The following is a 15,826-nucleotide window of genomic DNA, read 5'->3' as shown; positions in this document are numbered from 1 at the left end:
CACAGGGTGCCCAGTCCTGCCGTCCGGAAACCGCTGCGCAGCTCTGGAACCTGGCTCGCCGTGCCTCGCTGCGCTTTGGAACCCGAAACCGGGGAGTCTTGAGTGCAAGCCCTGCCCCTTTAAAAGTGAAACCTAGGCGGTTGGCTATTCCGTGTCCAGTCAGCAATCCCACGCCAAAGCATCACGGGTTTGCACGAGTCTCTTTGTCACATCTGACAACATAGGTAAGCCCCTTACCCCACCCCTCCCCCGCCACAGTCCCAAATTCTCTCTCTATGATCCTCATTCTCTAAGCCCGTAAGACCAGGTTCTGTGATGGCCTAGAATCATGGCTGAACAAAGTAGAGAGCCAAGCTTACTGTGAAGATGGCCTCTTAGCAGCTGCAGAGGCTGAAAAGTACACATGCCCCCAAAGAGATCAGCAGAGAACTGAGATGGAGTAAGGATTCGATTTGCACTCTCACCTGAAACTATTAACAGTGACAAACATATGTAAAAGGCACTGAAGACATGAGACAGGGCAGCAAAGGACAGACAGCACCCCTGGGAGGCGCTGCCAACAACTGTCCTGAACACTTCCAGGCAGAGCCCAGGTGAAATGCAAGCAGAGAGCAAGAGGACAAAATCCACTGAGCTCTGGACACTGGCTCAGAGAACCTCGGCCAGCAAAGAGGGCCTCCAGAAAGGAAAGAGATGGCGAGTGTGGGAAACGCGGGGAGAACAGGAAGCAAACACTTAGGGTCAGTCAGAGACAGTGCCCACAGCCCAAGTCAGACCTAAAAGCTCAAGCGACACTAGCTACAGTATAAAAAAGCTCTCTTCAGTTGAAGTGGGGCAGGATCACCCAGACCAAGTAGTTTTGTCCCCTCCTGATGATGGGTGAGAATGAGACCAGAAGATCTTCCAGCTTCCAAGTAACCCAGCATCTCAGAAGCATGTGCAGAAAGAGAAATACTCAGCATAATTCCAGATGTCCTAACAAACATGAAAAGAACTGAGAAGTTCTAACTCAGATGGGGAAGATAGGCAGTGACTCAAAACTGACTGACACCAGGCAGCGGAGTGAAGAAGTAGATACGCCACGCACTTTCTGTGGCCCTTTCTGTATTTCAGATGCTGCGGGAAGCCAGGACAGTCTGAACGACAGCGTGAGACTCTGTGTCTGGAAGATGGGGACTGCAGGGAAGACTGAAACGCTGCATACAATCACGGAAAACACTTGTAGCCACAAATCTAATTTCAAGATACGAAATTAAGATGATGGATAATTGCAAAAGCAAGGATTATTGGATGTGAATGCAACAGAACTGTACAAAGAAACATTGGAAGATGGCTGGGTGGAGTGACCATATCTCACTAGCACAAACTCTGAAAAAAAAAAAGTAAATATAATGTAATTATTTTCTGCCCATGAGGTAATATGATACCACTTGACGCTTGACTGCAACAGGCTAAGACAGGAAGCAGAGCTTGATGACACTCTGCAGTCCTAACTGCTCCAGTGTCTACAGCAAGAGAGTGGCATAAGCCTCAAAGTTCGGCCTGAAGCCTGGACAATAGAGTAAGACCCCATCTTAAGAAGTAAGTTTAGTATAAACTCTCCAAACCACTAGAGAATTTCAACTAATGGAGTAATATGGTGACAAGGGGGAAAAATCATCCCAAAGAAGAAAGAACAAATGAAAAAAATAAAAGACAATAAGATAACATATATACACCTAATTAGTGTAAATATACTAATCTGCAATAAAATGCAGAGAATGTCTAGATTTGGAAGCAAGGGCCCTTTCTTCTCTACAGCTGCGAAAATGGCTTTGCCTTCAAAAAACAACCAGTTCAGAAAATCCAAGGTGATGGCCATAGGGACACTGAAAAGCACAAGACAGGCTCAGCACCCCTTCTTGACTCCCATAATGGACTGTCTCCAGACTAGAGACAGAAAGACCTGGGCTTGGTACATAAAATGTAAACAAGCAAAAAATCAAAACCTATAATCAGCCTCACACATAGTGAAAGACTACTACTTGCCCCTAAAATGAGAAGCTAGATTCTCATGTTCAGTCTTTACTTCTGCTTATTCCTTCACCTGTGGCCCTCACTCCGAGCAGTAATCCCAGGGGCTATCCAAGGGAGGTATGCTGGCACACACCTGTGAGCTCTTGCTGAGACAAGAGGATTAGGAGTGTGAGGTCGACTTGAGCTACATAGTGAGGCCTTATCACAAAAAAAGGAAAAAAAGGAGAAGTTTAGATTGGAGGGGAGAAGTAGAATGTTCCCTGTTTGTAAAGGACATGCCAACTGTGTAGACACTTCTGTGTCCACTATGACTTGTATGTTCTTGGCAAGATAAAAGACCACAATGTGAAGATCCATCACAGCAGGAACTACAAAAAGCTGACTGACACCATGGAATGGGCACCACCATTTTGGAAATGTTTCACAGGTTCTTGAAGAATTCGGCCTGTATCTGATACATGCTCTGGCCCACCCACCACCAACAGAAAGGAAGGCCCACAAAAGATATCTGTGTAGATGTTCGCAGCAGCGTTATTTCCAACTGAGCCAGGCAGTGTTTGGAAGGGGAATCCGTGTGAAGGCCCTGAGAGGGCAAGAGGCCGTGAGAGGCCATTGCATGAAACTGATGGTGAAACTGGGTTGCAATGAACACTCCAGAATGTTGGAGATGCTAAGCAACGATGCATCTGTCAAGGACAGTCAGGGATTGGAACCATCCCCAAGAGAGATGTAAGTTGGAGGCAGCAAAACTGAAGGAGCTGAGCCATCTAAGCCCTTTAAAACTGAATTCCTAGGCACCAGACACAGAACTTTAGGATTTAGGGTTTTCCTTATTGGGCTCCAGTCTTGCTTTCATCCAGTATTTCCCACCACACCCCCATTCCTCCCCTTTGGAGTGGTAATGTATATTCTATGTCCTTGTACATCGTTATGTACATACCTATGTGTATATAATATAAAACTACCTTTTGATTTTCGGATTATCTTAAATTTCAGAAGAGACTCTGGGTTAACAGCTTAAATGTTAATGACTTTGGGAATTTGGGTTAAATGCATTTTGCATTATAATATGCATGGGGCCCGTGGAACGTGGTGGCTTAAAGAAGAAATAAGCTCAGGCATTTGCATACTCGGTCCCCAGTTGGTGGTGCTCTTTGGGGAGGATCAAAAAGAGGTGCAGCCTGCTGGAGTAACTGTTCCGCTGCAGGCAGGGTTTTGAGCATATGCCTTCACCCTACTTCCTGCTCACTCTCTCTGCTTTGTGCATGTGGTTGAAGATGCGATCACTGTTTCCTGCTCCTAAGGCCATGCCTGCTTCTTACTGTTATGCCTTTCTGTCATAATGAACTTTTATCCTTCTCAAACTATAAGCCAGCACAAACTCTTTCATAGATGCCTTGGTCATGGTTTTTTATCATAGCAATAGAGAAGGAAATAGTGCAGTACCCTGAATAAAAATGAGACATGACTGCTCCAAGGTATGGTGGAGGAGAGGATTTTATTGTAGATAAGAGAGAGAGTTCAGCCAGTGGCATCCGGAAGGGTCCAAACTGAACAGGGCCATGAGAGGAGGGTTGAGGGAGGGGAGCAACAGAAGAAGGGAAGAAGAAATATGGCAATCATACCAAGAAAGAGGCCAAGGGCCAAAAGGCCAAGAGAGCACATGGCCAAAATGTCAGGTTTTTATAGGAAAGAGACATTGGGGGAAGGGAAGCGAAGCTCAGCCCCTGGGCTGGAAAGGTTTCAGGCAGCTAGCATAGTGGAGAGCTGGAAGGAGCCACAGGTGCTGCGTGAGCCGTACCCTAGTCTAGATATTGATAGGTGGGAGAATCTTCCCGGGTCTTCCAGTTGGAGATGCCTGGGTAACCAGGCCCAGTGGCCAGGGTACTTCCTAAGGTGGTTTTTCTGATCATCTGGCAGTAGTCCAGGCATGGGCAAGAGTATACAGTCTCAGGGCCCAACCTCATGTAGCACTTTATCTGGAGGAATTTCTGTTCAACGATCTGAATACCAAGGCCCCAGGAACAAGGGTTCTGTGGGGTCATAAAGGACAAATAAATGGGGCCTGATGACACAAAGTTGCTGAGGAAGTGTCCATGACCCAGCTCTAGCCTCAGTGAGGAAGGATTTGTGGTCACTAAGATCCTACATCATCCCTCTCCTATACGAGACCAACTAGATTCTCTGGCTGGAGGCTTCAGGAAGGATGCTAACCTGGAGCGGAACCCATCACAGCAGGGCAGAGCAAGCAGGTATCACTCAGCATGGTAAGTCTAGGCAGAGAGCTGAGGTGGGGGAGACATTCCAGGGGATGTACCCATAACTGATGCCAGCTTTGAGGAAGCTGTGCCCCGATCCCCTGAAGGACTGCCATGCCACACTCAGACCTCCCAACAGTCCCAACTCCTGGTGAGTCACCGTCTACAGCGGGGGTCCAGTGGGCACACCTGGGGAGCTTTTCTTGATCCATGATTTATGTGGGAGGGCCTAACACACTGTGGATAGTGCCCCTCCAGGCAGGTGGACCTGTCTGGTATAAGCGAGCAAGCTAAGCAAACCATGAGGAGCAAGTCAGAAAGCTGCTTTCCTCAACAGTTCCTACCTTGACTGCCTAAAACATCAAGGGCCTGAGGTCTGTGGTGTGAGACTAAGGACCTAGAGGATTCAAAAGTAACAATGAGGGACCTGGGCTATACCCTGCCTGCACATACTGTGGCAAGGATGCTAGCAGTACGCCCTTCCTATGCACACAGGGACACCCCTGAGTGTGCCAAACAACATCCAAAGCCCTTTGGAAGCAACCACACCACAGGCAAATGGGATGCTTCAGAGCTGGCTTGTGAACAAGGATATTGTCCAAGCACTTACACAGCAATGTACCTGCAGAGGTCTGCGACACTGAAGGTTCCAGTAAGATAAGGCACCTTAGCAAGGTGAGGGGTCCTGAGAAATTACCTAGACCACAGACTACAGACTGCAGAGCGCTGCTGGACGTGCAGGCTAAGGAGGTGGCCCCTCAAGATCCCTCACCAGCACAAACCATCACGTTACTCCAGAGCCTCATATTAATTCCTGACCTGAGCCACTTTACAGACACAGCACACAGAAAGGAGGCGGCTGGGTCCCACCCAGAAGACAGAAGGTGAACTCCCACGGTTGTTGCAGGATATTTGATCCCACTGTGAACCCCAAGAGTGTGAACTGTGAAAACCTGTTTCTTGTTTGATGTGGCTCAGCCCTAACACACACCAAGAACTTTAATCAAAGAACTTCTGTACATAGGAGTAAATAAAGTTAACCGTAGGTCAAGAGGTGGAGCAAGAAACCAGTTGACAGGGTGTAAACAGAAAGGATGGACACTGAGAGAAGGGTATTTAAAACTGTGAAGAAGGGCTTTTGTCTTTTTCCTTCTGGAAAGTGAAATGAGTAGGAAGGTCAGCTGGGTGCTTTCTCTACCTCTCTGAGCTAATAGGTTTCACCCCAGCATCCAGCTCTTGAGTATTCATTGGTAAAATCAAACAACTGGGATTTTTTTTTTATTGTTGTTTTGTTTTAAAAAAAACACACACAATGGTTTGAGAATGGGTCTGTGTGGCTGCAGTTCTGTCACCTGAAAAGTAAGTGGTTTACTGGACACTGAGGTTTCAGACTATTTGTCAGAAGACATTTGCTTGTTCTGAAGATCATCCCCCTAGGCCTCATTGCAGTTTCCAGGACAGATTGGGAGGTTGAGGGGTCTCCCTCTAGAGCCTCACTGCAGTGGTTCACTGCAACCTAACCATGGCAACAGCCACTGTATCTGAGGGCTGGCTGCCTGGCATACCAACGTCTCCGCTGGAAAGTGCTCTTCGTTTCATCAAGAGCAATCTGCCTTCCCATCGATGTCAGCACACCTCTTCCAAAATTCATGCAACCTGCTGGTCGTACTTAGTGAGCTTGGTGGATGAGAAGTTACATGCCCCAGAGAGCTTAGTAAGACATACTTCCAAGAGGCAAGAGACAAGCTCAGGGTCCTCTAGGGTGTTGTGGGTGATCTCATGGCAGTGGAAAGTGTAATTTTTTTTTTAAAGTGAGGAGTCAATGGCAGGCATGGTGACACCTTAATCTTTTTTTTTGTTTGTTTAGTTGGTTGTTTTTTTTTAAATATTTTATTTTTATTTTATGCACATTGCTGTTTTGCCTGCGTGTATGTCTGTGTGAGGGTGTTGGATCCTGGAATTACAGACAGTTGTGAGCTGCCATGTGGTTGCTGGGAATTGAACCCAGGTCCTCTGGAAGAGCAGCCAACGGTCTTAACCACTGAGCCATCTCTCCAGCCACCGCCCCCCCACACCTGTAATCTTAGTACTAGGGAGGGTGGCATAGGAAGGTCAAGATTTCAAGGCCAGCTTAGGGTTCAGAAAGGGATGTTTTTAAAAATCACTACAGAATGTCATTGTATTTCATTCGCTCTGCCCACTTGTAAAAGGCACAAGGCCAGAGAAACTCTGAATTTGGATGTCCCCATGTATGCGCATTCCATTCAGACTCGTTTCCTGGACAGAAGGTAATACCCACTGGGAAGAGCTTGGCAGTAGGCCTAGGCTGCAGCACAGACTTCTGCATGCTGGGCTTCTGTGAACTTCTGGAGAGAGGGGGACTGTGCAGAATGAATTAAGGACATATGTGTCCAGTGGGCCACCTGGAAGGACACACCAGGACTTGTACTGAAAGAGAGAGGATTCTTCTAATGGCCATATATCACAAGGCGATATATTCAGCCTATTTTGAATATTAACTATAACCCCCCCCCAAGGTTTACATGTTAAACAGTTAGTTTCCAGGTAATGGTTCTGTTTTGGGAGATTCTAGAAACTTTCGAAAGGAGGGCCCAGTTGGACAGAGCAGGTCAGTGAAGAAGCATTTTGCTTCATTCTGTCCTCACTCTGCTTCCTGTTCGCTCTGAGGGAAACAGCCTCTCCCTCTACAAGCTGTCACCACGACGGTCTGCCTGAGTGGACGGGCTAAGCAAGTACTGCATGTTTACTGCAGCCACGTATGGCCCAGGGGTCCTCACCACCACTCAAGCTCACAGCAGACGCTGTGACCCACGGGCTGCTGACCTGAAGGCAGAATACCGGAGCTACAGTGACTGGGATGTGCAGGCTTCCACCCAGATTTCAAAGGAAGACTTGGGAGACCAGGTAACATATGGCAAGGCTGGAATACTTTATGTCAATTTGTCACAAACTAGAGTCATCTGGGAAGAAGGAACCTCGGTTGAGAAAAATGCCCCAACAGGATTGACCTATGGGCAAGCCCATAGGTGTTGCATTTTCTTAATTAGTGATTGAGGTGGGAGGGCCCGGGCCCTGGTAGGTGGCACCATCCTTTGGCTGGCTATCCAGGGTGTATAAGAACATAGTCTGAATAAGCAGCATTTCTCCACGGCTTCTGCATCCGTTCCTGCCTCAAGGTTCCTGCCTCAAGGTTCCTGCCCTGCCTTTCTTCGGTGATAGACTATAATGTGGAAATATAATAAACCCTTTCCTACCCAAGTTGCTTATGCTCTTCATGTTTATCACAGCAATAGAAATGCTAAGACACCAGCCTAGGAGAGAAGTCGTGGCGGGGAACGGGCTGTGAATAGCAGCACCACAGAGACAGACTGTCTAGTACATTAGACTCATATCACAGTAACACATGCCCCAATGCCGGGGAGGGTTCTGCAGGATTTAATGTTTGTCTTGTTGTGTTTTGTTCTTGCTTCACTTAAATTCTTCCTTGCCATTTATTGTCCTTTTGGAATGGGATGTTTACTCTGTGTAATGTAAGAAGTGCATAATTTTCTTTTTGATATTACAGAAGCTCAAGAAACTGAATTTAGACTGTGTTTGCATGTGGTGTGGTGTGTGTGTATGTGTGTGTGTGTAGATCAAAGGTCAATATTGTATATCTTCTCTACAGCTCTCTGCTTGATTTTTCTGAAACTGGGTTTCTCACTGAGCCTGGAAGGTGAAGTTTTAGGTCAACTAGATGGCCACTGAGCCTGGCCTGTCTCTGCCCCTCCTGGCCCACTAGGGTTATAGGTGTATATTGCTATGCGCAGCCTTTACATGAGCTAGACATCTGAGCTCAAGTCCTCCTGCCTGCAGAGCAAGCACTTTGACACATTGAGCCATCTTCTCAGTCCCACAGTTAAACTTCTGACCAGCTGGAAGGGGGAGGAAGGTGGGCAAAGATCACTAAAGCTAGGCCCTGAGTAGAGCTCATCCACAGAGGCCCAAGTCAGAGAAAGATACTTTAAAAGGAAATAGGGGAACAACAAAGGAGCCAATAGGCAATAGACTAGCTAATGGCAGCCTAGATCATCCTGGCTGACCCCATTCAGCAGTCAGCACAGGCTCACCAGTCATCAGGAGCCAGTGGTTCTCATGAGGCAGGGACATCCAGGTAAGTCACGGGGTCTGAGAAGGGACCTGGCCGGGCCCAGTAGTCCAATGCTCGTACTCGGTAGGAGCCAGAGACCACAGCTGTGTCTGCAGACACAAAAACACGTGTTTCCTTGAGTTCTTAAAACCCCAGGCCCACCCCACACCATACTGTACTGAAGTCCAGTGGTACAACTGCCAAGATCAGGGTTTCAGGTGTTGTACCTGGGCTATACACAAAGAGGTTAAAAGTAGACGGCCTTCTGCTGATCGGAACATACGCTTCCCCCTTCTGGGAGAACTGGATCTCATATGTCCATAGGCACCTGGGGAGGAACAGGTCAGTACTGAAGCTGGGGGGCAGATAAACCTGAGGGCCTGGGTGGGTGGGATTGGCTGGATCCACAACCCTATACTCTTCAGACCCCTTCCTGGAATCTGTGGGGCCCCTGAGTGCTCTCAAAATCGCGACAGGCCACAGTGAGGGGCCAGCACTGCAGACCATCACTGGAGGTGATCCCCATCTCAGACGAAAGTGGTCTGGGAGGTGTGTACAGGGTGTAGAGAGCACAGACGTGTGTGGCAGTGGAGAAGGGGGATGGATTACTCAGGTAACGACAGAGAGAAGGACAGCCCCACTCACGCACCTGGAGCCCACATGCTCATCTGACCAGACCAGAACCAGCTGCCCACGTGTCAAGGGCAGTGCGCGAAGCCGGCTGACCTGTAAGGAGGAAGTAGCTGTGAAGGGGCGAGCTGCGCAGCCTCAAAGGTGGGGTTGGGGACTGTTACTTGCCTGCCCTGGTGGCTTCAAGGGTCGCGCGCACACATGCACCAGCAGGAGTGATGGCAACGGAAGCTTCCGTTGTAGGGTCAGGTGGCCCCCAGCAGGGAAAGGGCGTGGTGCCTCAGCCACTGGGTCCTGGGGACAAGGGAGGGGCATGTGGCTGGCCAACCTCCCCATGTGGAACCCCTTCTCCCTCCCTCCCTCCTTGCCCACCAACCTCCACCACGCGCATCTGTCTGAACTGTTCCGCAGACGGGAAGGCTGGCTGGCCCATGCGCAGCCACTCACCGTAGGGGCTGCAGAGCTGATTGTCTAGGTAGCGCACTACGTAGACAAGCCCTGCGAAGCCAGGCGTCCCGGTTAGCCTCCTGGGCCTGCCGCTGCTGGGTTCCCACCTTCCTCTGGAAGCCCACTCACCCAAGCCAGGCGGCACCCCACGCAGGCGAAGAGTCACGGGGACACTGTGGTTGGGGTGTGCACGGGTGTCATCACTAGCATAGATCAGAACTGTGCTACTCCAGGCCTCGGGAGAGCCGGCGGCATGATGGGTGCTGGCCAGGACACCCACGGTGTGGTTGCTGTCCAACACAGCGCCAGCCTGTGACACCTCAGCCCAGAGTTGCTCTCCATCTGCAGGCAGGCAAAGGACTGGCCCTGTTGGCTCCCTCATACCCAGCACCTGGCTTCCTGCCCTTAATGTTTGGCTCCCACCATTTGTACTGGGAGATGCTGTCATGTAGTTCAACCAACAGAATAGGAGGAGGAAAGGATGTGGAAAGTGGGGAAACAAGCCTAGGGAACCACGCAGCAGTTGGAGGAGGCAAGCCTGTCCCTGCCCAGCATGTACTATATCCCCACGACCCAGGTCCTCCTGTTCTGATCTTCACCCGACCCGGGGCATGCCGGGCGAGCACGCATTTCCACTCTGACCCAGCACATGCAGAAACGAGGCCATTGCTCACCCAGCAGGGCCATCAACCCCATCGCTGTGAGGACTGGCTTGCGCAGTAACTGCACATGGGGCGGGCGAGTATTGTTGACCTGGAAGCGGGCCGTCAGCGTGCGCTGGGAGAAAGGGTGCGGATGGTAACTCAAGAAGGCATTGTCATTGCTCAGGAGCACATAGCGCATGGAGGAGCTGCCATTCGCAAAGAGCAGGTTCTGGTGCTGTGCGATGACCTGTGGACAGCAGGGGCAGTTGGGACCTGTACCGCTGGCCACTGAACGGTCCCTGCCCCCACCCCAGGGGAAGACTTCCTGGGGCTGGATGAAGCTAGATGGCAAGGACCCACCTTCACCACCAGCGCTGCGTAAGTCACATCAGCTCTCCAAGGCTGCGGCAGTGACCAGCCCACCAGAGGGTCCGCCTCATCATTGTAGATAGGGGTGTCCTTGAACTCGGGGAAGAGCTGCTGGATCTGCTCCACAACTGCCACCTCCTGCTCCAAGATGGCGATGGAGCTGCCTGCACCCTGCAGCCAGCACATAACTTAGCACAGAGGAGGCGGCTCAGAGGAGGCTGGGAGGGCCGGGGCTGCCACACACCTTCTTGTGCAGGGAGATGTAATCCAGACGCACGCCCACCTCACCGGTGAAGAAGTTGGTTCCATTGGCACAGTGACCCAGGAGGCTCCAGCACAGTGGTGACCTTGGCAGAGGGTGGAAGGAATCCCCAGGGCCACCCAACCTCAAAGTGGGGCTGGCAGTGCGCAGGCCCTCAGAGCAGGCGTCATAGTAATTGAGGAAGCCTAGGGCAAGAGGGTCTTGAGGGTCTAGGGTTGCTGGGCCTCTCTCTCATACAGCAGGCCCTGAAAAAATGCTGCTCACCTTGTGTGGTCATGGACACGTTGTCAAAGTCATGGTGGTCTGGTTCATTCCAGGTCTCAAAGTTCCACTTGGAAACATGTGTCAGGCCGTACCTACCTGCAGAGTGTCTGCTGTTATACCCTGGCTGAGGAATGAGGCTTGCCCGGTGTCTCCCAGGGATGGGCCATGAGTGGGTTCCACTTGATAGGGATGATCTGGCTCCAGGCAAGTACCCCACCCCCATCAAGTGACTCCCTCACCCATCAGGCGTCTCTGCCTAGGGTATAGGGATGTCTAGGGCAGAGAAGACCACAAGGTCGCCTGGGTGATAAGGGAGTAGGAGCTCCCCAAGACAGCCCACTTCAGACCCTAGGATTTCCCCTTCTATGCACCGATGTATCTGCTGGCCAAGAAAGAAACCAGGTCCTTCCATTCAAACACCTGCTGCTTGTCCTCGAAGTCTGTGAAGTGGCCAGAAGGGCTGCCCATGAGCTCAAAGCCTGAAACACACAAAGGCAGTTGCCCCGTTTCACAACGCGCCCAGCCAGCTGGGCTATACCTCCCCAGCGCCTCAGTCCATGCGGAGATGCCACCGCCCATCCCGACATAGAATGGCAGGTGCCGGGAGAAAGCAGGGCCACTGCTCACCCGGGAGGAGTTGGTTCTCCATGAGGAGGTCCAGGAATGCATCCAAGTGGGTGAAGTTGTATAGCAGTCCCTGCCCAGATGACTTCCTGTTAGGGGAAAGGTCAGTACTGCAGAGCAGCCGTATTTCTCCACACCCTGGTTTGGAACTAGGGCCACATTCAAGCATGTGGGGCCCCCAAGTTCCCAGGGAGATGCAGGCTTCCAGATGGGATTTCCCTTTGAAAAAGACTAGCGCAGTGAAAGACTGTCACAGATGAGTGTGTACAAGTATGTGTACATAGAACCCTACACTAAGCCTTAGAGACACTGAAAACCTGGGACTATGGAAGCTTCTGACACTCAAAGTGGAATGTGAGTAAGTATGTGTGTGCATGAAACCTTGAAGAAATTCAGGGGCTCAGGCCATTCACCACGCTGAGGTGGAAGGGATAGGCACCTCTTTTAGGAGATGGATGATGAGACATCTTAAAGACAGATGACATGGGAGCAGAGGTGAGGGACTGAAGCCAGGCAGAACTTGATAGGCTTAGCCTCATTCTCCACATGCTTAGAGCCTGAAACTCCAGATTTGACCCAATAGTTGCCTTCCCTTGATCCACACTGAGAAACAACATGGATGGGCAAGGAAAGAAGATGGAGGGCTTTCTCTGTTCCCCACCGGGCCATTTTCCAGGGAGCTCAGCTTCAGAGAGTGAAAGAGTCATCAGAAAGCTTCCTGGACCTTTATTAAAACATCCCAAGTTTGGCAAAGGGGAAATGTCAGAGGGAAGAGGGAAGACGATCAGGCAGAGGAACCCACTCTAAGGAGGGACTTCAAAGACCTGCCAAGTGGTGGCATGGGCCAGTGATGAGAATATCTGGGAAACAAGCAAGTAAACAGGCTCTTAAACGGGGGCAAACTAACGGTAGTCAGGCAGAACAACAGCAGCTAGCTGGCCTGAAGCAGAACAAAGGTACAGAGCTGGGAATGGAGTTACACGGGGGTTTTGATCACATGAGGATGCAACACTGACAAAATAGGAGGCCTTACAAGGTATTGATCAAAGCAAAGCCACCATGGTCTTCAAAGATCCTGGTGGTGGCTAGCTGAGGTGAAAGCAGAGACTGCAGTGGGCATGAAGGAAGAGTTGCCAGGACAGTGTCTACTGCCAGATCTAAGGCGAGTGCAGGCCGATGTCCAGGGCAACTGCATGGATTTCAGGACACTGATGCGTGGAGCTCTCTCTCTCTCTCTGGCTTACAATTCTGGGGAAGAGGTAAAGAGCGAGCGGAGGGCTGAATGTGCAGCTGAGGCAACTTGAAGGGTCAGTCCTGTGGAGACAAGTTGCCCCAGAAGACACCTACGCAGCTCGTGGGTGTGTCTGGAGTGGGTCGGCGAAGACGGCCTCCACTGCGGGCGGTAGAACCGCCTCTACACGCAGCAGCAGCGGCGCATTTCCCCTCGCTGGACATGCCCACACTGGCTACTGCCCCCAGTCCAGGTCCTGCTTCTCCCAGCCTGCCCTCTGCACTTTTGGACTGGAGCCTCTGCCCAGAGCTGCAAAACAGACCTGCTTGGCTCTTTCCCTTCCCACTCAATGGTCAAAACCATCTGCGAATAAATAAAACCTAACAAGTATTTGGATAAAGATTAAATGATGTTCCAAAGTCCCAAGTTGTTGGGGGCAGAAGCTGTGATCAGCTCCCTGTCTTCACAAGCAAGGCAGAGCACACACTTCATGGGAGCAAGCCTCAGCAACAGGGCTATCCACATTCTGGGCCAGTCTTTCCCATCAGCGATGTCTCAAGACTGCGACCCTGTATGGTCAGAGTGTCCTCTGACCCCACAGCCTCCTGATGCCAGGCCGTGCCTCCCGGGGCCTCTCATGCCCAGGAAACGGAGGGAGCAGTCCTTTGTCCTCACAGTTAGTCCCTTTCTGAGTGGCGTTGTTAAGGAATCTTAATCTGGGGAGGGGCGAGTCATCGAGGCGAAGGGTGGGGAAGTCTGCCATTCCCTGCAGGGTGGCCTGAGCCGTAGCCCAGCTGGGGCAGGCAGACTAGGCGCAGCCCATCCAAGGCCACACAAAGGCCCTTTGACTGCAACCCGCATTGCTCCTGCTAGAGGCAGAGTGCATGCGCCTAAGAGGGTGAGGCCACAGCGGCTGGTGAGTGCCTGGGTGAGCGATCGGGGGGCGGGGAGCTAGCGGGGAGGGCGCGGAAGGCTGCACCGTGGCTGGTGCATGCAGGCTTGGGAGGGGCGAAGAGAACGCGGCCTGTGGACGCCAACTCTGTGGGATGCCAAGCGGGAAGGGGGTGGTGCGTGGAGCGCGGAAACGCGAGCTCCCGGGAGAGCCTGAAGCCCCGGGAAGGCGTAGAAATTGTGGTCCTGGAGCCCGACCGGCCCACCATTTTCCACTGTTGCACAGGGTGTGATGTTTTCTTCCCAAATAAATACATTCAAGATTTAAATGGTGGAATCAGAGAAAAAAGAAGGAAATCACCGAGCCGCGTAGGACCAAATAGACCTATGGGCCTCTAACCCTGACTGTGTGCCCAGCAGCAAGCCAAGGAGCTGCAGCTCAGGGTGCACTGGGGTGTGGGAGTGGGCCAGGTCGCACCCTTTGCAGCACCACCCCGAGTGCGCAGAGCTGTAGAGGCAGAGGAATGAGTGGAGCAGGGGACTTATCGGTAAATCACGGAAGATAGGACTTCATCTGCATTTCAATTTGCAGTGGACACTGATCAGGAGGGGGTCTGATGTAGGGCCCAATCCCCCCTACACCTAGGGCAGTGGAGAGACGAGGGACCATTCCTACACTGTTTTCCCTGCTTTGGAGGGAAGGTGAATACTCCCACCCTCTCCTACAGCCCAGCTCCTCCATGTCTGCAGGGGCATTCTTTCCACAACTTCAGCTCTGCCCTTCTCAAAAACGTAGCAACAGTCCATCCCCCAGAGGCCCCGATGTGGGTACCTGGGTAGGTTATCATTTTATGACACCCTCGGTAGCTAGCCCTATCCCAGCTTTTATCTGACACAGGAGGAGCTGCTCTGACTGGCCCCACCACACCCACTGGGTAACCGCTCCTGTAAGCCACCTTTCCCAACTGCTGTACAAACAGTGGCTCAGGGCTTGTTAAGGAAAGAGGAGGTCCAGCCTTACAGAGGGAGGGCAGAACAAGTGAAGACCCTGGGATCCTAAATAGGTTCTTCCAAGAACAGCAGACTGACTTGGAGCCTCAGAGCAAAGGTGGAGGACTACCTAGCCCACAGGTGGAGGACTACCTCACCACAGAAAAGCCAGCCCTGCCCAGTCTCACAGCCAGCTTTCCCACTCTGGCCGCTCCACCCGTTTATTCCCTAATCACCTACAAGTGGGGTTTTGGCCAGGCCTATGGCTCCCAGGAACCTGGCAAGGCTTGTAGATGTGCCAAAGAAGTGACTAACCTGGGAAATGGAAGGGACTCTGAATTCTTATTATCCCTGACCTGGGGGATTGGAGTCTCAGGGTCCCAGCTGGTTCTGTAAGGCAACTGTTGATCCGAAGGCCCTTCTCAAGACCCTTAGGGATAGGAGGAAAAAAACATAGTTTCACTTTGCCCAGTCCCAAGTGGAGCCTGTGGAGACAGCAGAACAGACTAGCTCGGCCTTCCACCCATGCTGAAGGGAATACCTCCACGATGAGAGGGCACCCAAAATACAGAAGCCCACAGAAGACAGCAAGGTCCGTTACACAAAACTGCTACTTATTCTTTAAGCACAATGTAAGCAACTCATTGCTCACTACAAGATGTGGATCTGAGATGCTGACCAGCCTTACAGAACTTCCAGGCAGACCCAAGGCACTGATTATTTACGCTAACGTTAAAGGGCCACTTAGCTTTAGGCTAGCCTGACAAGGAAAGTCCCGTGTCCTGCAGAGGTGCATGGGGACCAAGTGCCTGACCGGAGGAGTGAAAAAGAAGGGGGGCTGGAACAAGGCCAATCCAGGATCCCTGCCTCCAAGGGAAGAACACGCTTATGCTGGTAGTCCTTGGGCTGTGCACAACACGGGCATGTGCTCACACAACAGTAACCTTGTGCACCACTGCGCACAGGAACATGGAGAGACCGAGCTTCAGCTTTCTCCAGCAAGAACAGGCTCCGGGAATGTGAAGAAAAGATAACCAGCATCTGGGTAGG

The 15,826-nt window shown here is 51.4% G+C and overlaps 2 protein-coding genes and 1 long non-coding RNA gene across 9 annotated transcripts in view; 2 read left to right on the top strand and 1 right to left on the bottom strand.

Moving 5' to 3' along the window:
* Positions 1 to 83: 83 nt before the first annotated feature.
* On the top strand, positions 84 to 2,988 carry LOC132653224 (uncharacterized). The gene is made up of 2 exons (XR_009591004.1): positions 84 to 224; positions 1,114 to 2,988. It is a non-coding gene; the product is annotated as an uncharacterized LOC132653224 (long non-coding RNA).
* A 507-nt stretch (positions 2,989 to 3,495) lies between these two features.
* Idua (alpha-L-iduronidase) overlaps positions 3,496 to 15,826 on the bottom strand; it is a 24,907-nt gene continuing 12,576 nt past the window's right edge. Inside the window, exons 4-16 of one of the 5 annotated variants that reach the window (XM_060381121.1) lie at positions 11,668 to 11,753; positions 11,412 to 11,519; positions 11,041 to 11,136; positions 10,759 to 10,976; positions 10,506 to 10,685; positions 10,176 to 10,392; positions 9,631 to 9,843; positions 9,431 to 9,552; positions 9,223 to 9,348; positions 9,074 to 9,150; positions 8,652 to 8,752; positions 8,405 to 8,534; positions 3,496 to 4,049 (exon numbers count right to left, since the gene is read on the bottom strand). In XM_060381121.1, coding sequence (XP_060237104.1) covers positions 8,428 to 8,534; positions 8,652 to 8,752; positions 9,074 to 9,150; positions 9,223 to 9,348; positions 9,431 to 9,552; positions 9,631 to 9,843; positions 10,176 to 10,392; positions 10,506 to 10,685; positions 10,759 to 10,976; positions 11,041 to 11,136; positions 11,412 to 11,519; positions 11,668 to 11,753 — 1,651 coding nt within the window. In that variant the 3' untranslated portion in view covers positions 3,496 to 4,049; positions 8,405 to 8,427. The other 4 variants (XM_060381120.1, XM_060381119.1, XM_060381122.1 and 1 more) reach the window with 4 other exon arrangements.
* Slc26a1 (solute carrier family 26 member 1) overlaps positions 13,336 to 15,826 on the top strand; it is a 7,982-nt gene continuing 5,491 nt past the window's right edge. The window contains exons 1-2 of one of the 3 annotated variants that reach the window (XM_060381117.1): positions 13,336 to 13,811; positions 15,742 to 15,821. The gene's annotated coding sequence lies outside the window, so the exon portion shown is untranslated. Of the gene's footprint in view, positions 13,812 to 13,891; positions 15,822 to 15,826 lie in introns of those variants that run through there. The other 2 variants (XM_021651814.2, XM_060381118.1) reach the window with 2 other exon arrangements.

This window comes from Meriones unguiculatus, chromosome 3 (assembly GCF_030254825.1).
Source record: "Meriones unguiculatus strain TT.TT164.6M chromosome 3, Bangor_MerUng_6.1, whole genome shotgun sequence".
In the NCBI taxonomy this organism is placed as follows: domain Eukaryota; kingdom Metazoa; phylum Chordata; class Mammalia; order Rodentia; family Muridae; genus Meriones; species Meriones unguiculatus.
This window is presented reverse-complemented; position numbering and strand designations above follow the sequence as displayed.